The 24291-nt window shown below is 50.3% G+C and overlaps 1 protein-coding gene across 1 annotated transcript in view; it reads right to left on the bottom strand.

Moving 5' to 3' along the window:
- Nucleotides 1–19617: 19617 nt before the first annotated feature.
- SDK2 (sidekick cell adhesion molecule 2) overlaps nucleotides 19618–24291 on the bottom strand; it is a 309169-nt gene continuing 304495 nt past the window's right edge. Inside the window, exon 45 of the mRNA XM_030827794.1 lies at nucleotides 19618–24157. Coding sequence (XP_030683654.1) covers nucleotides 23804–24157 — 354 coding nt within the window. The 3' untranslated portion in view covers nucleotides 19618–23803. The remainder of the gene's footprint in view (nucleotides 24158–24291) is intronic.

Raw genomic sequence — 24291 nt, 5'->3', positions numbered from 1 at the left:
AACAAAAGGAAAGCAGCTTCTGTGGTTTCCAAGCTTAACTTCCGCCCCACCCCCACCCCCCCTTTTTTTTTTGGAGACAGGGTCTTGCTCTGTCGCCCAGGCTGGAGTGCAGTGCCGCAATCACAGCTCACTGTAGCCTTGACCTCCTGGGCTCAAGCGATCCTCCCACCTCACCCTCCTGAGTAGCTGAGACTACAGGCGTGCGCCACCACGCCCAGCTACATATTTTGTACTTTTTCTTTTGTAGAGACAGGGTTTCGTCATGTTGCCCAGGCTGGTCTCAAGCTCCTGAGCTCAAGCAATCCACCCACCTCAACCTCCAAAAGTGCTGGGATTAAACCTTCTCTTTGACATAGTGAATTTGGGGTCCCGAGATTCTATTCTCTTTCACATGGGTTAGTCGCTGATTCCCACCTCTGACCCTTAGCTAGCCTGGCTGTCCTTATGTGTCCAAAGAGTACAGGACCCCTCTGCTAGCCTCGTCTGGAGGGTGTAAAGAGGAATGAGGTATCAGGCGTGAAAGTGCTTTATGACTAGAAAGCAACCAGAATGGAGTTGATTGCTGTCATCATGACCTGGAGCCAAAGGTGTCCTCAAAAGAAGTAGGAGCTGCAACAGGACTGTGGGCGAGGCTCGCTGGATAGAGGTTTGGAGACACCTCTGGCTTGGAATTCTAGCTCTGCCATTTATGAGCTGACAAGTTATCCACCAGCTTCCCCATCTGTAAAGTGAGAGCAGCAATCTCCACCTTCCCCCATTGGGGTGAATATTAAAAGAGATCACTTAGGCTGGGCGCGGTGGCTCATGCCTGTAATCCCACTGCTTTGGGAGGCTGAAGCCAGTGGATCGCTTGAGCCCAGGAGTTCAAGAGAAACCTGGGCAACATGGTGAAACCCTATGTCTACAAAAGTATACAAAAATCAGCCAGGTATGGTGGTGCATGCCTGTTAGTCCCAGCTACTGGGGAGGCTGAGATGGGAGAATCCACTTGAGCCTGGAGGTTGAGACTACAGTAAGTCAAGATCATGCCACTGCACTCTAGCCTGGGCGACAGTGGGAGACCCTGTCTCAAAAAACAAACAAACAAACAAAGGCACCTGGCCATTTGCTGGGTCCCCTTCTACCATATTGCTTCCAGGTGGAAGTCCTCCCTGGTTCCTGGCGTTCCAGGACCTCTTTCTCCTGAAATCACAGCTTAAGTTAAAAACAAAAAACGTTTCTTATTTTCTCTGAGACATCTCCCTCTCCCCATCTCTTTCCTTCCATTTTAAAAGTATTTTGGTTTTCTTAGGGCTAGCTGTTAGTACTCTGTTTTCCTTTTTGCCAGCGTTTAGCTTTGGCTTTCCCAATTATCATCCATATCAATTAAGCACACCTCCAGGACAAAGTCTTTAGGTCTCTTTGTAATTCTGCTCCTCACCCAAATTCAGGCTCCTTCCACAAACATTTAACAGCAGTGGAGGCTTGCCTTTGGGGACAAAGGCAATGAAGCCCAGTCCCTGCCCTCAGGATGCCTAGAGTAGAAACAAGCTGCTTCAGGAAGGGGCTCCATAGATGCTTCTAGACTGCATCCTAGCCTTCTGGGGGAAAACGTGATTAGAAGAAAGTGCTCATTTTCTTTGATGGTGGGAATCCCAGACCTGTGGATTTCTCTCTGAAGGATCCACTGAAGCTAAGTTTTGCTCCAACCCTTTAGGCTAGAGCTGTCTATTAGTAACCAGAGGAAATTAACAAAATAAAAAATTAACAAAATACATACCTACTTGAAATTTCTGGCAAGCTCTAAGCCCCTGACTTTGGAGAGGGATTTGAGGTCTTAACTGCACCCTTGGTGTAACTTGACCTGTAAGCCTTTAGGCCTAGGCGTGTGTCTCTGCCTGTCTGGGGCCGCTGGGGCCTGCCTCTGGGACTTGGGCATGCATGATCCTTGCAGCTTCATGGACCTGCCCCTCCCTAATATCCACCCCCACCCCCCAACACATATTAGGTAGATGCAAAAGTTATTGCGGTTTTTGCCATTACTTTCAATGGCAAAAACCGCAATTACTTTTTTGCACCAACATACTACATCCCAGTGTTTGTTAACATTGAGTTCCGGGCATTTTAGTTCACGTTATTTTGTCCCAGCACTAAGAGGTTAATTAGTCCTATTTCCTTTTTTTTTTTTTTTGAGAAGGAGTCTTGCTCTGTCGCCCAGGCTGGAGTGCAGTGGCATGATCTTGGCTCACTGCAAGCTCCGCCTCCCGGGTTCACGCCATTCTCCTGCTTCAGCCTCCTGAGTAGCTGGGACTACAGGCGCCCGCCACCACGCCTGGCAAATTCTTCGTATTTTTAGTAGAGACGGGGTTTCACCGTGTTAGCCAGGATGGTCTTGATCTCCTGACCTCGTGATCTGCCAGCCTCGGCCTCCCGAAGTGCTGGGATTACAGGCTTGAGCCACCGCGCCCGGCCAATTAGTCCTATTTTCTTGGAGGGGTTGGAAGTTCCACTCATTCCAGTCTGGTGTTTGTCCTAAAGTATGACTCTGGGCAGGTCATTTCTCTTCGTGAAATACACTATCTCCATAAGAACACTATAACTTTCTATGTCTATTCCTTTTTTTTTTTTTTTTAATAAGGATTCTTGCTCTGACGCCCAGGCTGCAGTGCAGTCTGCAATCTCAGCTCCCGGGTTGAAGCAATTCTCCTGCCTCAGCCTCCTGAGTAGCTGGGATTATAGGTGCCTACCACCAATTAGCCAATTCCTGGCTAATTTTTTTATTTTTTTAAATTTATTTTTATTTATTTATTTTCTTTTTGTAGAGACAGGTTTCACCATGTCGGCCAGGCTGATCTCGAACTCTTGACTTCAAGTGATCTTCCCTTCTCGGCCTCCCAAAGGACTGGGATTATAGGTGTGAGCCACCATGCCCGGCTTTCATGTCTTATTTTGAGCCCCCCTTCCCATACTGAGGTGAGACAAGATGATCCTGGACTGAACCTCAAGGTGCCACCAGGGCTTGATGTCAGCACAGTTTGTGTGGAGCCTTGGTGATCCAGGTCAGGAGCCCATCAGCTGGGGTGGCCTGGCACTGGGCTGTTCACTCCTATGCCTGCTAAAGAGAGGCTTTTTCACGCCTTGCTTCCCCGTTCTTGGGAACCACCTGCAGCCCTTTCACGGGGCTGGGGCAACCTGCTGAGCAGCTGGGAAAATCCTGAAGATACCAAACTACTGGCAGAGTGCCTGGGGCTCCAGACAAGACTCCCCCACCATGGTGGGGAAAAGTACCTGCATCTGGGGGCTCTTTCTGCCCCAGGTTTCAGGTGCATAACCCTGATTTTCCGGGGGAGTTCACACACATCAGGGGCTGGGGCAGCCAGTGCATGCCTAGAGAGTAAAGCAATACGATTTCCCCTTGACCTCCTTGGGGACAGGGTGGTGTTCAGTTCATGTTTGAACCTTCAGCGTGGGTTGGCACACAGTGCATTTGCTAGACAAATGAATGAGCAGAGTTCACAGCCCACATCCCTCCCTTCTTCCATATGCAACCCCAGCCTCGACTAAGCTCTGTGTGGTCACTTTTTCCCTGAAATGACTTGTACTGGCCCACAGGGTCACACATCCCCCCAGAACGGCAACTCCTGAGGGTTCACAGCACAAATGGGCTGAGGGAGTGAGGGAGGCCGCTGTATCTCAGAGGTCTCCTGGCCCAGAGATGCTGTTCACGAGGCTGGGGGTTCTCTGGAGGCAGGAGATGAAAATAGGATTGAACTAGGCTCAAAGACAGGATGAGGTGTGTGAAGGAGCAGTAGCAGAGCAGAGAGGTCATGAAATTTACAGGAAATGAGTCCAGACGTGGGGCTTAGAACACCTGGGTTGTACTTACTGTGTGACCTTGGAGGAGTCATCTTATCACTTTGAGTTACACCTGTAAGGGGGGCATGGTAATAATTCAGGCCGTAGGAGGCTATCAGAAGAATGGAAGGAGATAAGGCGTGTGACCTTGCTTCCTGAAAAGTCTAAAGGAAGGCCCTAGCTGCTATTAGGTTGTTACTAAGTTGAGCTTTAGGGTTCTGGGTACTGTGGCTCCCTCCTTCCCTCTGCAGGGAAAAGACAGACAGCCAGGCCTCCCCACACCCCACTCAGGAATCTGTCACTGTGCATTGTCAGGTTATTAACAGGCCACTCCTGACCACTGAGCTGGGACATTTCCAAGAAAGCAGGAGATGATATTAAATTTCTTGTTCATTCAGGGGGGAGAAAAGAGTGGGCAAGAAAGATACAGCAAAAGCTCTGGGCTGCTGAGAAAATTAGCAGAGAAGTCAACTAAAGGCAGTAAAACTTGCAAGCAGGGGCCCTGGAAGGAATGTTTCCTGTGATCCCTGGATTTCTGAAGCCCAGAGCTTCACCCACTGTTACCCGTGGCAAAAATGGGGGAGCCCAGCCATGCCTCTGAGCAGAGGATTCCACCTGGTGCTCCAAAGGCCTGAGAGTCCTGGTTAGAAACACAGGCCCTAGGGCCAGATGATACTGGGTTTGAATCTAAATTGTCACTGTGATCTGAGAAGTCCCTTGAGCTCCCCCAGGGCTTGGTCTCATTTGCACAATGGAGACTACATGAGATCCCACTCATGCTGGCAGCGTGGGGTTGGTGGCTAATGCAGGTCAGAACTCATCCCCAAGCTAGGACCACACCAAGGTGTCACTACTTGGATGCTGGCTGGTCTCACAGTTAAAAGGACCTAAGTTTGGGAGGCCGAGGAGCGTGGATCACTTCAGGTCAGGAGTTGGGGGGCGCCTGTAATCTCAGGTACTAGGGAGGCTGAGGCAGGAGAATCGCTTGAACCTGGGAGGCAGAAGTTGCAGTGAGACAAGATCACACCACTGCACTCCCACCTGGGTGACAGCGCGAGACCCTATCTCCGAAAAAATAAATAAATAAATAGGACCGAAGTTAGACTTTCTGGAGCAAGCTTCGTTCTGACATTCATCCTTGCCACAGAATGGGGCCATCCCTGTTAGTGTTTCTGAGAATTGAGCTAACAAAACAAAAATTAACAGCATTATCTGCAAGAAGCAGTCCTGGGCTTCTGATAAAGGACTCAGGCTCTGGTGGGCTCACCCAGAGGGGCCCCCCCCTTATGTCATTGTCTCTGGGGAAGAGTGGGCGGGGACCCAGCTCTGCTGGAGAACAGCTGGTGATAGCCAGAAGCCCTCAAGGTCTCTAGAGGGATGGAAAGAAAAGAGACTAGGTGAAGCAAAGCACTTCTGTTCCTATCCAGAAAAGGCCTCTCTCCTGAGAGCCCAGCTCAGTGGCAAATGGGGCTTAAATAAGGATCACTTAGAAAAGGCAGGGCCACTTCTAGAGCACTTTACTTATTGAGTACTTTACTGTATGTAAAGATTTCTGCATCTCAAATCTACAAAGTGGTTGCCATTATGATTCCCATTGCAGATAAAAAACAGAAAAGGCCAGATGCAGTGGCTCACGCCTGTAATCCCAGCACTTTGGGAGGCCGAGGCAGGCAGATCACCTGAGGTCAGGAGTTCGAGACCAGCCTGGCCAACACAGTGAACCTCTGTCTCTACTAAAAATACAAAAATTAGCCGGGTGTGGTGGCACATGCCTATAATCCCAGGTACTTGGGAGGTTGAGACAGGAGAATCACTTGAACCCGGGAGGTGGAGGTTGCAGTTAGCCAAGATCGCATCACTGCACTCCAGCCTGGGTGACAGAACGAGACTCTATCTCAAAAGCAAACAAACAAACAGAAAAGACTGAGTAATTTGCTCAGGATTATGCAGCTAGTGAGGCCAGATCTTGGTTTGGAAACACGTAGATGGTCAGGCTCCAGCCATAGAACCATGAGATGGTAGGAAAGGAAGATTCCAGCTGAAACAGAAACGATCCCGTTACTATACAGAGCCGTGGTGGGCAAGAGGAGGTTGCTAGGGGAGACTGGCATGATCTTCACCAAGCAGACAGGCTTCTGTGTGCCCAGGAGGAGTCTACATTGTTTCAAAGAGAACGGACTCACCCTGCCTGAAGGGACCTCTTAGCAAGCTATAGTAGTGTCTCAAATCGCCACCTGCCCCCCTCCCCCTTTGCTCCCCGCTCAAGACCACATCTAAACCAAAGGCCCTGATTAAATCCCTTCCTAGAGCTCAGCACATGGCCCAGGGGTGAGGATTACTAGAGCTGATGGCATCACTCAGCATTCTCTCCATCCCAATGTGATGTGACACCTCTGCCCAGATGTTCCCAGTGCTTAAAGGAGCAGCCCTCTCAGATCGGTAGGTTCTGGTATCTCTACCTTTTGTTGGGGGCACTCCCACCTCCTTCCTTCTCTTTTTACTAAATCCCAGACCCTTGGGTAAACTTCTGATGCTTCTATACTTCTATTTGACCCTAGGGTCTCCCTGCATTTTCCCAGCCATCCTGGGCACAGAAAGGGAGACTCTTGTGGGCTTTAAGATACATGTGAGATAGGGCCAGCTCTACTATAATTTACAAAAATCATAATTAATTCTTTTTTACTGTAATTAAAAAAACCAAAAACTAGCCAGGCATGGTGGCACGCGCCTATAGTCCCAGCTACTGGAGAGGCTGAGGCAGGAGAATCGCTTGAACCTGGGAGGCAGAGGTTCCAGTGAGCCAAGATGGCGCCACTGTACTCCAGCCTGGGTGACAGAGCAAGACTCTGTCTCAAAAAAAAAAAAAAAAAAAGAATGAGTGAGAAGGGAGAAGGGCCTGGTATCTCTGTGTCCCTTCTTGTGGGGAGAGTGAGGTATGTATGAATTGGATGGAACTGTCAAAGCTGATCATTGTGGCTATGGAGTTTGTTTTCTCTCCTCCAGCTTTCAGTTTCCTGAGTGTTGGCATGTGTGCGTGTGTGTGTGTGTGTGTGTCCTTTGGTCCTGGGAAGCCTTTGAGTCATAACAATAACTCATCCTAGTCTGATGTCAAGGCTAATTTATACTTCCTAGCTTGATGGCTTGATGCTGCAGGGCACGAGTTTTCTTCACTCTCCAACCCCTCTGTTACCTCTACAAGCCTTTTGCTCTCCAGAAAGCAGTTGTATTTGAAAGCAAAAGACGTGTTAGGTCAGCTAGGAATGAGGAGTCAGGGAGTGCATCGCCCTGGGCCCGGACCCCAGCCCCTGACTGGCAGTGTCTTTGAGTAGCCAGTGAAATCCCGGCTGAGTTGTGGCCTGGGAGTCCTCCAGCAAAGCAAAACTTGGCTCATCCAAGGTCACCAAGAGGCAACAAGGACAGAGAGACAGGGTGAGGAGGCTCAGGAGCCTTGTAATTGAATCGATAATTAATTACATGCATGAAAACGTGTGGAAGAGAATGTTTCTCTCTTTTGTATGATCAAAGAATTTGGCTACTTTAAGGAGAATGAGTTAGTGTTAGGGATCGCCTAAGCCACTCCGTTTTCAGAACAGAAAATAAAATCCAAAGATGTCAAGCGAAGGCCGGGCACAGTGGCTCACGCCTGTAATTCCAGCACTTTGGGAGGCCAAGGCAGGAGGATTGCTTGAGCCCAGGAGTTTCGGACTAGCCTGGGCAACACAGTAAGACCTCGTCTCTATAAACAATAGTAATAATAAGTATTAGCCAAGTGTGGTGGTGCATGTCTGTGGTCCCAGCTACTGAAGAGGCTGAGATGAGGCGTGAGATGCATGAGCCCAGGCAGTTGAGGCTGCTATGAGCCATGATTGTGCCAGTGCACTCCAGCCTGGGCAACAGAGCAAGACTCTGTCTCAAAAAAAGAGACAAGTCAAGTGACTTGTCCAAGGGCACACAGCCAGCTACTAGCAGAATCTGGGATAAGAGACATGAACTCCCCTAACCCAGGGCCAGTGCTTCTGCTACATGAGTGGTTTTCAAACATTTATTTTTGTAAGCAAGGGGTTCCTTCTCTCTCCTTCCCCCGCCACCTTGCAAGTGAAACATACATGATATCAAACAGATCAAGGTGGTCCCGCTATGTGGTGAAGTGGGGTGAGGGTTCCAGAACCCCATCTGCTTTGCCTTTTTCGATGCAGTTCTTGGGGTACCTCTGGGAGGTCCTAAGCCTTCAGGAAACTGAAAACTACAGCACTAACCCTAACAATAATAAGCCCTCAATACAGTTTCCATAAGACCTAGGTATTATTCTGAATTTTATATGTAGTAGCTCCTTCAATTTCCAGAAACCCTGTGAGACCCCCACACCAGTGGGGCTGCAGGAGTTGTAAGCTTTGCAGAGGTCCCTCCTCCACGTGCGTGTCCTGACAAACAACATCTCTTGGAGGCCGAACACAGTGGCTCTCACCTGTAATCCCAGCACTCTGGGAGGCCAAGGTGGGCAGATCACTTAAGGTCAGGAGTTCAAGACCAACCTGGCCAACATGGTGAAACCCCATCTCTACTAAAAATACAAAACTTAGCTGGGCCTGATGCCATGTGCCTGTAGTCCCACCTACCTGGGAGGCTGAGGTGGGAGAATCACTTGAACCTGGTGGCAGAAATTGCAGTGAGCTGAGATCACGCCACTGCATTCCAGCCTGGGTGACAGAGTGAGACTCTGTCTCAAAAAAAAAAAAAAAAAAAAAAAAAAAATCTTTTGACATCTGGGCTCCTGAAATGGAATCTTTGCTAGTAGAGGGTGACTTTTTGTTCAGATATCTTGTCGCATAATCCTGCCCTTGAACCTTACCTCATCTCCCCATTCCTTCCCTGTTTTAATTCACCACCACCCCTGATGTGGCTCAGGTTGGGAAGCTTTTAGCCTCGAAGAACCCACAGGCAGACTTGCTTGGGTTCTCCAAAGGCAAACCAGTTGCCTCCTCTTAACTTGATCAGAGGCAGCCTAAAGCTATATTCTGTCAGGCATCCACAATTACTGCCAAATAAACTCTTCCCCAAGCACCACTTTATTATGCCTCTAGAGTCTATGAATTTCAGGAATTTGGACGGCACACAGAGTGGCTTGTTTCTGCTCCTGATGCAAGGGGTCTCAGCTGGGCAGACTCAAAGATGAGAGGGGACTCAGTGGCTAGGGGCTGGAACCTTCTGGGTCATCTTCACTCACATGTCTGGTGGTTGGTGCCAGCTGAGCTGTCAGCCAGAACACCTGCCTAGGTTTCTCCACATGGGGTAGTTTAGGCTTCCTCACAAGATGGCAGCCAAGTGCCAAGCTCCAGAGTCCCAAGAGAACCAGGAAACTCTCACGTTTTTTTTGAGATGAAGTTTTGCTCTTGTTGCCCAGGCTAGAGTGCAATGGCTCGATCTTGGCTCACTGCAACCTCTGCCTCCTGGGTTCGAGCGATTGTCCTGCCTCAGCCTCCTGAGTAGCTGGGATTACAGGCGCCCACCACCATGCCTGGCTAATTTTTTTTTTTTTTTTGCATTTTTGGTAGAGAAGAGGTTTCACCATCTTAGCCAGGCTGGTCTGGTACTCCTGACCTCAAGTGATCCACCCGCTTGGGCCTCCCAAAATGCTGGGATTACAGGCCTGAGCCACCACACCCCCCCAGGACTTCCACGTCTTTTGAGGGGGACACTATTCAACCCATAACCATGACCTAGCCTTGAAAGTCACATGGCATCACCTCTGCTGTATCACCAGCCCCTCTCCCCAGGGCCAAGGGGAGGGAGCATGGACTCCCTCCTGATGGGAAGTGTGTCTGGGGCATATAAGGTGGGAGATACTGTTGCAGTCATTTTTAGAAGATGCAATCTGCCAAGACAGTGTTTGAAAAACATTTATTTTTAGTTGCTAGTATTTAAGCATAAGGGGAATTTACATAAAACTTGATTTCTGGTTCTTAAAAAAATCAGAAGAACCCGACGGCACTGGGCTCTGATTTCCCCATGGCAGCAGCCAGTGAGAGCTGCCCCCTTTAGGAGGCAGGGCGCTCCAGCTGACCCATTTCCTGGGTACCCCCTTCTGAGGCCCCACCGTGGCAGTTGCCATTACTCACCATGCAGAGCTGTGACTTCCCTTGCACGCAGCCTGCTTCTCTTGGGTCAGTACTTGCTGCCTGCTCTCTGGGCAATGGAGGGGGTCCCCTTGCCCCCCACCCCCAGGCTGTGCAGAGTAAGATCCCTGGGCGACTGAGGGTGCTCCCGGCTCCCCCAACCCTCTGCTTCTCTGCCCCAGGTTGTGCAGAGTGAGCTCCTTGGGGTGGAACCCCAGGAACTTCCCCCAGGGTGAAATCACAGTGTCATGATCTTAACAACCCGCCCTGCTACCCTGAGAACCAACAGAAGGCAACAGACGTGAGCCTGGCCCTGATTCACAGCCCCAGGGTCTGCGGGACTGGTCCGGGCAGGAGGACGAGGCTGGACAAGCATAGGCAGCTAGCTGATTGCAGGGGGAAGGACAGGGTGGGGGTGGGGAGGCTGCCTGGAAAACTGCAAACAGATGTGGTCATCATAGCCACCCTCTCGGGGCCCACCAGCACCGCCTCCTTCTGCCCCTCCCCCACGGGCCTCCTTCCAATAAATGAGGTTGGGGCTACTTCTGAGGTGGCTTCCCTGACCTCCTGCCCCTCCCATCCACGTGTATCTTCTAGAACCCTCCCAGATCTTCCCTGTGACTGGCCAAATCCCTTTACCGCAAATGCTACGAAGGTAAACAACGCCAAGTTTGCCAACGCTGTTTCTGTGTTGTCTTAGGAGCCTCCAACTGGAGCAATAATTTTCTCCGTGGAAGAGTCTGTGGAATAGAAGCAGCCCAGGTCTTGGGTCAGAGAATGGTCCTTGCTGTGTCGGGTCTTGTAAAGGAGTGTGGGCAGGTCCCATCACCCAAAAAGCAGAGCCCTCTTCAAGCCTGGATTGGGAGAGTCCCCAGGCAATAGGGTTGTCCCTGGAGACCCTAGCTCTGTTACCTCCCGTAGTTACTTAGCATCTCTGTACCTCCTGCTCCTGCCTTTGTAAGGTTAAGTGATTTAACTTATGCAAAGTACTGTGCAAAGCGTTTAACACTTGCATGCGTCTTTGATGAAGTTCTGTTTCCTTCATCTAGCCACATACTATTGGGTTCTAGTAGAGTCTGGCCAATGTAGAGAGACTCACCTTGCCCTTTGCACTCCCAGAGTAGCTCGAGGGTGAAGTGAGCCCAGGCACCAGGAGAGAAGCCTGCGCTGCTTCCCCATGTACCAGGTACTGTGCCAGGCCAATAAAGCAGCATGTCCTTCCTTCTCCCTCTGCGCCCCACCTCCAATGCAGAGCACCCGCCTGTACTCAGAGCCAGACACAGATGACAGGGGAGAGGCCCCGGAGTTCCGATCCCGGCATCTGTGATTAATATTTTGCAGGTTGATGGCCGGTGAGCATTTTTCCTGACCTCGGGGAATGACTTGTTTGGCTCTTAGTGAGGGGTGGAAACAATTTTAAAAGTCAGGGGGGAGGTTGGGAAGAAACAGGAAAACAAGTATCCCATAGTTGCCAATTGAACCCAGGGCTGGCTGGTGCTTTTCTATGGAAATCTAAGACAGCTGGGGGAGGGAGCAGGGAGGAAGAGGAAGGGAGTGGAGGGGAGGCCCAAGGTCCCAGAGGGGCCGTCCTGGGGTCCCGCTGGAGTCTGGGAGTTTACTGAACCTAAACTCCCAAAGAGAAAAGATGCACGTTGGAGATCCCAGGAGAGCTGCTCATTCATTCTCCAGGGCTGCTGTAATCAATGACCACAAACTGGGCAGCTTAAGCCAACAGAAATGTCCTCTCTCACAGTTATGAGGCTAGAATTCCAAAATCAAGTTATCAGTAGGGCTGTGCTCCCCTCTGAAGGCTTAGGGGAGAATTCTTGCTTGGCTCTTCCCGTTTCTGAGGGTTCCAGGCAGTCCCTGGCATTTCTTAGCTTGTTGCTTCATCACTCCAAGTGCTGCCTGTGTCCTCACATGGCTTTCTCCTGTGTGTGTGTGTCTGTGTCGTCTCTCTCTCTCTTTTCTTCATCCTGGATTTTGCATTCATGGGGTACATGTGCAGGTTTGTTGCCTGGGTATACTGTGTGATGCTGAGGTTTGGGGTGTGACTGATCTCGTCACCCAGGTAGTGGGCAAAGTACCCAATAGGGAGTTTTTCAGCTCAGGTCCTCTCCCTCTCCTTCCTTCTTCTTCTTCTTTTTTTTTTTTTGGCATGTGTGTGCTTTATTTTTTGTGGTGGAGTCTTGCTCTGTTGCCCAGGCTGGAGCACAGTGGCCCAGGCTGGAGTGCAGTGGCACGACCTTGGCTCATTGCAACCTCCACCACCCGGGTTCAAGTGATTCTTCTGCCAAGTAGCTGGGATTACAGGCGCCCGCCACCATAGCTGGTTAACTTTCGTATTTTTAGTAGAGACGGGGTTTCACCATGTTGGCCAGGCTGGTCTTGAACTCCTGACCTCAAGCAATCTGCCTGCCTCGGCCTCCCAAAATGCTGGGATTACAGGCGTGAGCCACTGAGCCTGGCTTTTTATATTTTTATTTTTTTTTGAGACAGGGTCTCTGTCGCCCAAACTGGAGTGCAGTGGCTCAATTTTGGCTCACTGCAACCTCTGCCTCCCAGATTCAAGCGATCCTCTTGCCTCAGCCTCCCAAGTAGCTGGGACTACAGGCACGTGCCACCATGCCTGGCTAATTGTTGTATATTTGGTAGAGATGGGTTTTTGCCATGTTGGCCAGGCTGGTCTCAAACTCCTGGGCTCAGGTGATCTACCTGCCTCAGCCTCCTGATGTGCTGGGATTACAGGTGTGGGCCACCGCGCCTGGCTTTCTTCTTCTTTTTTTTGTTTTTTTGTAGTGATAAAGTCTCACTATGTTGCCCAGGCTTGTCTGGAACTCATGGCTCAAGCAATCCTCCCGCTTCGGCCTCCCAAATTACAGGGGTGAGTCACCGCACCTGGCCATCCTCTCTTCTTTTTTCTTTCTTTCTTTTTTTGAGACGGAGTCTCTCTCTGTTGCCCAGGCTGGAGTGCAGTGGCGCCATCTCGTCTCACTGCAAGCTCCGCCTCCTGGGTTCATGCCATTCACCTGCCTCAGCCTTCTGAGTAGCTGGGACTACAGGCACCCGCCACCATGCCCGGCTAGTTTTGTTTTTGTATTTTTACTAGAGATGGGGTTTCACCGTGTTAGCCAGGATGGTCTCCATCTCCTGACCTCGTGATCCGCCCGCCTTGGCCTCCCAAAGTGCTGGGATTACAGGCGTGAACCACCATGCCCAGCCTCTCTCTTCTTTTTCATAAGGACACAAATCACTGGATTTAGGGCCAGTCTAATCTAATATGATCTCATCTTAACTAATTACATCTGCAGAGAAACTGCTTCCAAATAAGGTCACATTCTGAGGTTCCTGGTGGATGTGATTTTTGGGGGGACAACATTTAGCCTACTGCACTGCCCTTGACAATCTTATCTGGGAGTCACACCAGAACCCCACAGGGGTTCTAGCAAGTGTGGACTTGACACAAACCACTTTAGACCAGGGTTCTGCAAACTTCTGACCCCATCTGTTTCTGTATGGCCCATGAGCTAAGAATGATTGTTACACGTTTAAATGATTCAGAAAAAAATAAAAGCCAGAATGATATTTTGTTACATGTGAAAATTATATACAATTCAAATTTCAGAGTCTTTAAATAAAATTGGATTGGAACACAGCCATGCACATATGTTTATGTATTCTCTGTGGCTGCTTCCACGCTATGACAGAGACTCTGTGGCCTACAGAGCCCTTTAGGGAAAATGTTTGCTGAGGCCGGGTGCCGTGGCTCACCTCTGTAATCCCAGCACTTTGGGAGGCTGAGGTGGGAGGATCACCTGAGGTCAGGAGTTAGAGACCAGCCTGGCCAACATGGTGAAACCCTGCCTCTACTAAAAGTACGAAAATTAGCTGGGTGTGGTGGTGCCTGCCTGTAATTCCAGCTACTCAGGAGGCTGAGGCAGGAGAATCACTTTAACTCAGGAGGCTGAGGCAGGAGAATCACTTTAACCCAGGAGGCAGAAACTGCAGTGAGCCAAAATCATGCCACTGCACTCCAGCCTGGGCGACAGAGTGAGACTGTGTCTCAAAACAAAAAAAAAGTTTGTTGATCCCAGGAATATTTTTTCTTTAAGAGACAAGATCTTGCTCTGTTGCCCTGGCTGCAATGCCGTGATGCAACCGTAGCCCATTGCAGCCTCGACCTCCTGGACGCAAGTGATCCTCTTGCATCAGCCTCCCGAGTAGCTGGGACTATAGGTGCATGCCACCACGCCCAGCTAAAGGACAATGTTGTTTGGAAGCAATGTTTCCTGCCTCATCTGTGGCCCACCCAGAGTTTGGAGGTCTCCCCTAGTTTTCTCCTCCAGGTCAAGCAGTTTCTTCACCCTGGGTGAAAGCTGCTTCATGGTTAAAAGAGGGGGCACAATTAAGCCAGGCAGCCGGAGTTCAAATTCTGGCTCCGGCACTTCCATGGCAGGTCTCTTCACCTCTCCACTCATGGCATCTTTTTGTTTGTTTGTTTCTGAGACAGAGTCTCAGTCTGTCACCCAGGCTGGAGTGCAATGGCTCGATCTCAGCTCACTGCAACCTCTGCTTCCCAGGTTCAAGTGATTCTCCTGCTTCAGCCTCCCAAGTAGCTGGGATTATAGGCACACACCACCATGCCTGGCTAATTTTGTATTTTTAGTGGAGATGAGGTTTCTCCACGTTGGTCAGGCTGGTCTTGAACTCCCGACCTCAGGTGATCTGTCTTCCTCTGCCTCCCAAAGTGCTAGGATTATAGGCATGAGTCGCCACGCCCAGCCCCCCGTCAAAGACTTCTTAGCGTCTACAACACACTAGAAAATCCCACCCTTTGTGGTAGAAGCGCTCAGCAAACCTCTTTGGATCCAATTTCACTCACTCTTTATGGGCATTAAGAAAAGAGTGTATGAGACGTGCATATGATGGGCCCTGGGTAAAAGGGGAAGGGGTCATGGGGACAGCAGCACCAGAAGGCACAGGGAAGCACTGCTGTGGGCCTGCTGGTCCCATTGGCCCCTCCTATCCCCCCACCTTGCTGTGCGCTCCATTGGGAGGCTGCCCCGTATGGATGGCATCTCAGTGTCTTCCAAATTCTCATTTGGTTTGGACCATAAGAAGCCCAGGCAGTTGGGAGGCTGAGGCGGGAGGATTGCTTGAGCCTAGGACCAGCCTGGGCAACATGGTGAGTTCCCATATCTACCAAAAAAAAAAAAAAAAAAACCAGAAGAAATTAGCTGGGTATGGTGGTGTATGCATATAGTCCTAGCTATTTGGGAGGCTGAGGCAGGAGGAAGGCTTGAGCTCAGGAGTTCAAGGCTGCAGTGAGCCATGATCATGCCACTGCACTCCAGCATGGGTGATAGAGCAAGACCCTGTCTCAAAAAAAAGAAAAAAAAAAAAGCCGGGCACAGTGGCGGGCACAGTGGCTCACACTTTGGGAGGCTGAGGCAAGAAGATACCTTGAGCCCAGGAGTTCGAGACCACCCTGGGCAACATAGCAAGAACTTCTCTCTATTTTAAAAGGAAGTAAAAAAAAAATTTGTTAAAATAATAATAAAGAAAGAAGGAAAAAGCCCAGGAGAATGGAAGATGGTAGGAGAGCAAGGTTGGCAGCTATGGATCCCCTAGCACCCTCCCTGCCTCTGTTGGGCGTCTCTGTCTCCCGCCAGCCATCTCTGTCTGCAGGTTCCAGTGACTTCTCCCTGCATTTGCCAGCCAGGCCTGGGGTGGTGATGACCCCAGCTCTCACTAACCCTGGGCCCTTACCCACAATCTGGTGAATGGTCTCTTCCTGAAACTCCTGAAATGGGCCTGCGTTGAGTGTGCCACTGCTTTCCAGTTTGACTGATAGACTCCGAAAGGTCGGTTCAGCTCTCCCTCCCAAAGTGCTGGGATTACAGGAGTGAGCCACTGCACCTAGCCAACTTTTTTTGTATTTTTAGTAGAGACAGGTTTTCACCATGTTCGCCCGGCTGGTCTCAAAACTCCTGACCTCGGTGATCCGTGCACCTCGGCCTCCCAAAGTGCTGAGATTACAGGCATAAGCCACCGCGCCCAGCCTCTCCTTGGTTTTTGAAAGCGCCATTTCACCACTCATCTTCTTAGCAGATTTACCTTACTCTGTGTGTGTGTGTGTGTGTGTGTGTGTGTGTATGTATGTTGTGTGTGTGTGTGTGTATATGTGTGTGTGTGTATGTATGTGTGTGTGTGTGTGTGTGTGTGTCATTGTTTCTTCCTCCCTACTGTATTTGACCGGTTACAGAGCTGTAGATGGCCAAAGTTCACTGGCCACAATTGGGGTGGGGACAGCCTAGGATTCAAAATCAATGAGGAGGAAGATTGGAATTAAGGAACCGAACGCTGGCCAGGTGCAGTGGCTCATGCCTGTAATCCTGGCACTTTGGGAGGCCGAGGTGGGTGGATCCCTTGAGCCCAGGAGTTCAAGACCAGTCTGGGCAACATGGCCCATCTCCGCTAAAAATACACACACACACACAAATTAGCTGGGAGTGGTGGCGTGTGCCTGCAGTCCCAGCTACTCAGGAGGCTGAGGTGGGAGAATCACTTGAGCCCAGGATGTTGAGGCTGCAGTGAGCTGAGATTGTACCACTGCCTTCCAGCCTGGGCAACAGAGAGACCCTTGTCTCAAAAAAAAAAAAAGGAAAAGAAAAAAGGAATTAAGGGACACTGTGGGCCTTCTGGCAGGTCTAGAACAGAAATGCCTTCTGTGCCTGCCACATTTTGGTGTTCAAAGCATTTTCCTCCAAGTCCCATTATTTTATTTGATCTTTATAATAACCTGATTGGCAGTAGATCAGGGGTCACTCACTTCCCTTGAGAATAGATGCTTTAAGTCTCTCCATTTGCAAGGGACCATTCTAGAATCAGAACCCACTCTTCTGACTCCAGGTCCAGAATATCTTCCATGTTATTTTCTTTCTTTCTTTCTTCCTTCCTTTCTTTCCTTTCCTTCTCTTCCTTTCCTCCCCTCCCCTCTTTTCTTTTCCTTTTTTCTTTTTTCTTGGAGTTTGCCTCTTGTTGCCCAGGCTGGAGTGCAATGGCGTGATCTTGGCTCACTGCAACCTCCACTTCCTGGGTTCAAGCAATTCTTGTGCCTCAGCCTCCTGAGTAACTGGGATTAACAGGTGCCCACAACCACGCCCAGCTACTTTTTTGTATTTTAGTAGAGACGAAGTTTCACCATGTTGCCCAGGTCTCAAACTCCTGGCCTCAGGCAATCTGTCTGCTTCGGCCTCCGGAAGTACTAGGATTACAAGCACGAGCCCCTGGGCCCGGCTATGTTATTATCTTTTAACCAAATATCCTCAGAGGAGCTGGCATGGGGTTATGTGTAATGTGGGATTCCAAATGATGTATAAGATCAAAATTATCTGTAATCAAAATTACCCTTGAAAATCTCTTCGTCAACTTGAAAATTGGTCATAAAGTACAGTATACACGGTTTGTGCACATGTCCAGAAGCAGTCTTATCTGACCCCCGTTTAGTGAACTGTTCATACTGATGGATACCCTATATTCCTTTTGCAAAACAAAGAGAGGTACACAGTAGCCTGAATGCTGAAGGTAGTAGGCTGCTTTCTATCAAGCCAGCATACATCTGCTCCTACTGAATTGAGTTGTATGTTTACAAAGAGTCAATTATCATTGTTTCTGAACTTGTTTATGCCAGTTGTACTTTTTATAGTATTACATAATTTAATTAAATATGATGTAAGTAGATAAAATAAGAGTAGAAAAGGAGAATATTTTTCTGAAAATTATATTCAATGTTTTGGAAACAGAAAGTTGCAATAAATAAATAAATAAATAAAAGAGTGGGTTAGAGGCTGGGCGCAGTGGCTTATGCCTGTGATCCCAGCACTTTGGGAGGCCGAAGTGGGTGGATCGCTTGAGGTCAGGAGTTTGAGACTAGCCTGGCCAACATGGTGAAACCCCATCTCTACTAAAAATATAAAAATTAACCAGGTGTGGTGGCGGGCTCCTGTAATCCCAGCTCTCGGGAGGCCGAGGCAGGAGAATCACTTGAACCAGGGAGGCGGAAGGTTGTAGTGAGCAGAGATTGTACCACTGTACTCCAGCATGGGCCACAGGCCAAGATTCCGTCTCAAGAAAAAACAAACAACAAAAACAACACAATAGATATATATGAAAAAACATATATGAAATTCCCTGCTTCAGTTGTGTTTTGAGTAGTTGAGCAGCCTCTGTATGAATGATGTGCATTATGCAATAATGTACACTGTGCAAAATAAGTGTACTCATTGAGTGGCATTACCTGCCCTATTAAAATGATTTCCCTACCAGGTACGGTGGCTCACGCCTGTGATCCCAGCATTTCGGAAGGCTGAGGTGGGAAGATTGCTTGGTCCCAGGCATTAGAGACTAGCTCGGGCAACAGGATGAAACCTCATCTCTACAAAAAATAAATAATTAGCTGGGTGTGGTGGCATGAACCTGTGGTCTCAGCTACTTGGGAGGCTGAGGTGGGAGGATCACTTGAGCCCAGGAGGTTGAGGCTGCAGTGAGCTGTGTTCATGCCTCATGCCACTACACTCCAGCCTGGGTGACAGCGCAAGGCTCTGTCTCAAAAAAAAAAAAAAAAAAGGCCGGATGCGGTGGCTCATACCTATAATCCCAACACTTTGGGAGGCCGAGGCGGGTGGATCACCTGAGGTTGGGAGTTCAAGACCAGCCTGACCAACATGGAGAAACCCCGTCTCTACTAAAAATACAAAATTAGCCGGGCGTGGTGGCACATGCCTGTAATCCCAGCTACTTGGGAAGGCTGAGGCAGGAGAATCGCTTAAACCCTGGAGGCAGAGGTTGTGGTTAGCCGAGACTGTGCCATCGCACTCCAGCCTGGGCAACAAGAGCGAAACTCCGTTTCAGAAAAAAAAAAAAGAAGAGAGAGAGAGAAAGAGATTTTCCCTCTGTTTCTCTTGAATCTATTGAGTCCGCATGACTTCAGTAATGTGAGATAAATGTGGTATCATGCAATACCACTGTACTCATAAATTCGGCAATCTAAGCCCTAACTCTAACCCTGGGTAGATTAACTGGGTTAGATCCTCCAAACAACATGGCGTTTCTCGTGGCATTAAGATCACTGGGATATGGGGTGCTAGCTCCGTAGAAATTAAAATAAAAATGGACAAGGAGCTTGCCTTAAAATATCAGAGAGGCAGCGTTATGTCTTGAGAGCCAGAAGGCTTTAGTACAAATCCTGGCTCCACCACTCCCTGAGGGCAAGCCACTTAAAGTCTCCCGGTCCCAGGTTTCCTCCTTGGGACTGTCACAAGGATTCCATGAGTTAATAAACGTAAAGTGATTAGAACTATGCCTGGCACAGAGTGAACGCCATAGACATGTTAGCTATTATTATTATTATTATTCACTATAATTTGCATATTGCATCAAGTAGATTTTTATTCTAAAAGTTTAAAATAAAAAAAAATAGTGCATTTCACTGGAAGGCACAGATGTCCACTCACCTATGAATTAAGAGAGCAGATAAGTCAGACCCTTGACTCTTCTCTGCAAAAGCACAGCATGGCTAAAAATGGCTGTCTGGGGAATGAACTGCTTGGGTATGATACTGGGACAGGTGACCCCGTTCACGTAACAGGAAGGAAAAGAATGTTGCTTCAAAACTCCAAAAAAAAAAAGTTTATTTATAAAATACTGACAGTTTGACAGGACATGGGACTTCTCGTGGTATATATTTCAAATCAATTTCTTTCTTACCTTTCATTTAAAAAATAAACCTGCTAACACGCTATATGACATAGAGATATATATTTTTTTCTTACAGACAGACACCTGCCATAATGAATACTCTCCCCGTAATTTTGTTATATCTTTTAAATCAAAAAATAAAGATTTGTGTTGATTTTTGTTTCTGGAGTCTAGATGGATGGAGAAAGGTAGCATGTTTAAATGCTTTTGGTTATTCTGATGGAAACAAAGAGAAGGGGGGTGGTCCCAAGGGGGCACCTGTGCTCAGGTGGTGGTCAGGATTGCATGTGCCCATGCCCATGGGTGTCCCTGGATAGGGCCATACAGAGGCACTGGGGAGCAGGTGGTGGCTGCTCAGATGGTCTCCCCTTTACCTTCCTGCCCACCAGCCCCTCACCCAGGGTAGGCACCTTCAGATGTGCACTCTGGGAAGCTGAGGGAAGCCCCTGCCCAGCCAGAGTGGCACTGTGGTGAGGCTCTGGCACCTTTAGAAGCACTGCCCAGGGAGGCGTGGGCAGCAACAGAAGGCCTTGAGGCAGCGTGCACCAGGTGGGGCAGCCCCCGCTGTGTCCTTGTTTCCTGTAAATCACGGCAGTGTCAAGGTCTGGGGGTAGGAGTTTCGGGGGCCGGGGGCCGAGGGGTGGACAGAAGGGGAGGCAGCCTGGGTTTGCAACTCTCTGGAACCCTAGGATGATGGTGGTTCTGGAGCCCAGAGCATCTTTTTGGTTTGTCTTGGCAGTGTGGGTGTGGAGCTGACGCCAACTCTGGAGGCGCAGCCAGGAAGGGGAAAGCCCTGGTGTACCCAGCATGGGCTCCTGGGTGCAACATCAAGAGATTGCTTAGGGCACAGGGAGGCAATGCCAAAGGTGCCAGGTGTGTCCTGGTGCGGACCTGCTTTGGGTGGAGTCCCACAGGCAGGGGCCCTGGCATCACTGGCACAGAAAATCACAGGCCACAAAGGGTCCCCATTACCCATGGGCAGGGCCCACCACCCCTTTCTAATGTGGCCAGGTGTCTGGGAGGAGGGTTGGGAGCCTCGGCTGTCCCAGTAGATATGTAAACAAGGGCAAAGAGATGTGTCCTTAAAAAATCCAGAGTTCCACAGCTGCAGGCCTGGGCTTCCAGCTGTGGCTGGGGCTGTGGAGACAATATTCCAGATGAGTGGGTATTGACTAGGTGTGGGACTTTCACCGCCGGCCCAGCCTGATCTCATGGGCTCATCTAAATTTGCATGGTGTCCTCACCCTCTCAGACAATAGATCCCAGCCACACCCCAAGTGCAAGCAACCCAGGCCACCTGTGCCTCACAGGGGAGAGATGGCTTCAGCCATCAGAGGGAGGTGCAGGAGTCTCTTTGCTAACACACATACGGATGTGTGTTCTGTGCATATTTGTGTGTGCATGTGTGTGAGCACAGGTGTGCATGGGCACCATCCCGCGTGTACACGTAGGTGTCAGCATGGGTGTGAATGAGTGTGTGGGGAGTGGGGGGGTGGAATATCTTAGTGCACCAGGTGACTCATTAAAGGCAAAGGAAAATTGGCCTCATGTGCAATATATACACAGACACAATGTTTTTACTCACCCCTGCTTCCTCCCAAATAATCCCTCACTGGGCTGGGCTTAAATAATTCCCTAATGCAAACTGGGAACTTCCTTAAATGGTTAAATGCTCAGCAGAGAGGGAAAAGGATGAAGTTATTTAAAAAAAAAAAAAATGATGAGAGGAAAGAAAAGAAAGCCGCGCAGCAGGATCACAGGCCGGCAGCTGCAGATGTGCTGCCATGGAGACACCAGATGCTGCAGAGGGTGGGGGCGGAGGAGGAAGGGGTGGGGCAGGGTGTCTAGCTGACTCCACTGCAGCCCCCAGACAAGTCCAAGGAGGCCCCGAGAGCACCTTACTTCCTGGAGGGGCAAAACCTCAGCCCTTGGTTCTCCTTTGGGGAAGATAGTGTTTCCCTTCCCAGGCCTCCTCATTGGAGAAACCGCTGTTTGGACACTGGAGCTGGGCTGGCCTGTCTGCTGAGCTGTCTTCCAGCATCTCCCTTTCACATTTCCGAGGGGTCAAGTGCTTCAGGAAAAACTCATGGCTGGGTGTGCCCGTTCTTTGGGCCCCAGACCCTGACACCCAGACCCTGACCCCAGACCCTTCCTGGTCACCATTAGCACAGTGACTGACTTGGGGCTGTAGGGAGGGGTCCAGGCTCTCTCTTACCTTGGCTTGTTTCCCAAATCTCCTACTCAGGCTTCCTTGAACTCTGCTCACCCACCCCAACAGGGCATCATCTCCTCTTGGGCAGGGCCAGCAGCGCCTGTGCACAGCGCACACAGGGAGCCCTGCTCCACGAAGGGGCTCATGCTGAATCAGACAGGCCCCTGTGGGCCACCTGCCACCCATCTCAGTGGTGGGGCAGGTGTTGGGCTGGCCTTACAGGGCTGGCTGAGGGCACAGAGGGCCTTGGACAACCTATGGAGTTAGATAGAAAGGCCTCTCCCTAAACCCTGGCATCCGTAAATACCAAGTGGACGGGAAGATCCTGGCCACTAGATGTGGCTTTTTGCAGAACACTCCTTCGAGCAGATTGTGTGTGTGTGTAAAAGCTTTCCCTCCCATCAGCTATTCTTGTCACTTGGTCCCATCTGACCTGCCCCTGCTGGGTGTGCAATTCGAATGCTGGGTCCACTTTGGACTGAGCTTCCTGACCTGCCCCTTCCCCTCCCGGCCCTGGCCAGGCAGAGCCCAGCCTGAAAGCTGTTATTGGGGGTTAGGGTGTCTTTGCCTCTTTGCCTGTAAACTGGATGCTAGGCAGACAGAGCAAACTCTGGGTGTTCCAGCCTCTGGACCAGGGACTTGGGCCACCGCTCTGCTGTTCCTCTGTGCTTAGGAGGCTGCCGAGTGACAGCAAGAGGGACACAGATCTCAATGTGAGTGTGCTGTCTGGCTAGGAGGGCCCAGATGAGTTTGTTCTGGAGAGGATCCCTAGACCCTGTTCCTTGCTAGTGCATGGGAGATGTGTGTGTGTGTGTGTGTGTGTGTGTGTGTGTGGTGAGGATCTATCCAGTGGAGATTGACGTGTCTGCCCAGAGGGAGATCCCTCAGCTGTGCCTCACTCCCCAGCCTTGGGAAGCTGACTACCCCTTTAAAGAGAGGGATGGAACCTGGATTGGAAGAAAGAACAGTCAAAGCATCATTCTTATCTTGCCCACAATGCATTAAACCTAATCATCCCACAGTGCCCGGGCCAGTCGCCTTATTTACACCTCTGCTCCCCAGACTTCACCTGTCCTTGTCCGTGCTCAGGAAAGTCAATCCCAGCAGAGGGAGGCAGGGGTCAGTTGTGGGGGGTTTCTCCCCTACCCTTGGGCTCTCTTCCTTGGATTCAAAATTTAAAAAAATATGCAGGAATAAGGAAGGCGCTAAGCAAATTCTCACCCTTTAGTTTTTCTTTTTTTTCTTCCTTTTTCTAAATAAACCGAATGCTTGGTGGAGAAGTTGAGCAGGGGAGGTGGGCAGTAGAGGTTGCCAAGACAGGGCAGGGGGTCTGGACGAGGCTGTCCGATGCCTGCCAGCCACGGTGATGGTGCATGGAGGGAAGGAGGAGCAGAGAGGGAAGACAGGCGTGGCCTCCGGGATGCCCATCCTTTTTGCAGAGGGCAGTGGCAGTGGGTCCAGGGGTCCTGGAGGGGCTGGAAGGGGGCAGCTGGCTGGACATCAAGAAGCTTTTTCTTCCCTCGGCCGTGCCTGCCTGGCGGCCTCCAGTCCTTAGCCTTCGCTCCCCCTCTCATTCGGATGCCCACCCCACTCCGTGTCCATAGCAGTGACACAGCCACTTCCCCAGCTCCGTGTAATTCCCAAGGGAGCAGTGAACCCCACCATCTCAAAGCCGAAGAGCTGCTGGCCACACACATCCTCTCACGGTTTTCTCCCTCCTTCTGAACGCCGGCTTTGCTGGCCCTGGAATCTCTGGAAAAATAAACTCAGGAGGTGAAAAGTTGATTTGGTTTCTTGGTGTTTTTGTTTTCTGGCAGGCGGTGAGAGGAGGGGTAAAGGAGGAGTTTGGTGCCATTTCTCTTTCTTGCTTTTTCCTCTTCTGATGTCAAACAAATGATGAAAATCCTGCTATGGGAGCCCGGGAGCCTGGGGCCAGGCTGCTGGGGGGACGGTAGAGGGTGCTCTGCTGACTTGGGGGGTTGGGGGGATTCTGGGGCGTAGGAGTCCGACTGGCCTTGGGCCGAAAGAGGCTTCCCTGCTGGGTGCTGGTGCTGTTGGTGACGGCGGCGTGGTCTGGCTCACCCGAGTCGCTCTCCGTGTAGCTGTAGGCCTGTGCCCTCGAGATGCCCTTCTGCTGTCGCCGCCACGAGTTGTAGTATGTAGGGTCACTGATGTAGTGGTTGACAAAGGAGTGGGCCTTCTGGTGGTTTGAATCGACCTCGTACTCGCTGTCACTTCCCTGGGAGGACAGAGAATCAGGGTGTGTCAGTGGCCCCGTAGGGACAGGCCATTGTGGTTGGGGCCGGAAGGCACAGGGCATTCTGGTTCAAAACTCTGCCCTGCCTCTTTCAAGACTTGGACTGTGGGCCTCCC

This window comes from Nomascus leucogenys, chromosome 14, assembly GCF_006542625.1.
Source record: "Nomascus leucogenys isolate Asia chromosome 14, Asia_NLE_v1, whole genome shotgun sequence".
Classification (NCBI taxonomy): Eukaryota; Metazoa; Chordata; class Mammalia; order Primates; family Hylobatidae; genus Nomascus; species Nomascus leucogenys.
Note: the sequence above shows the minus strand (reverse complement) of the source record. Positions and strands in the feature narration are given on the sequence as shown.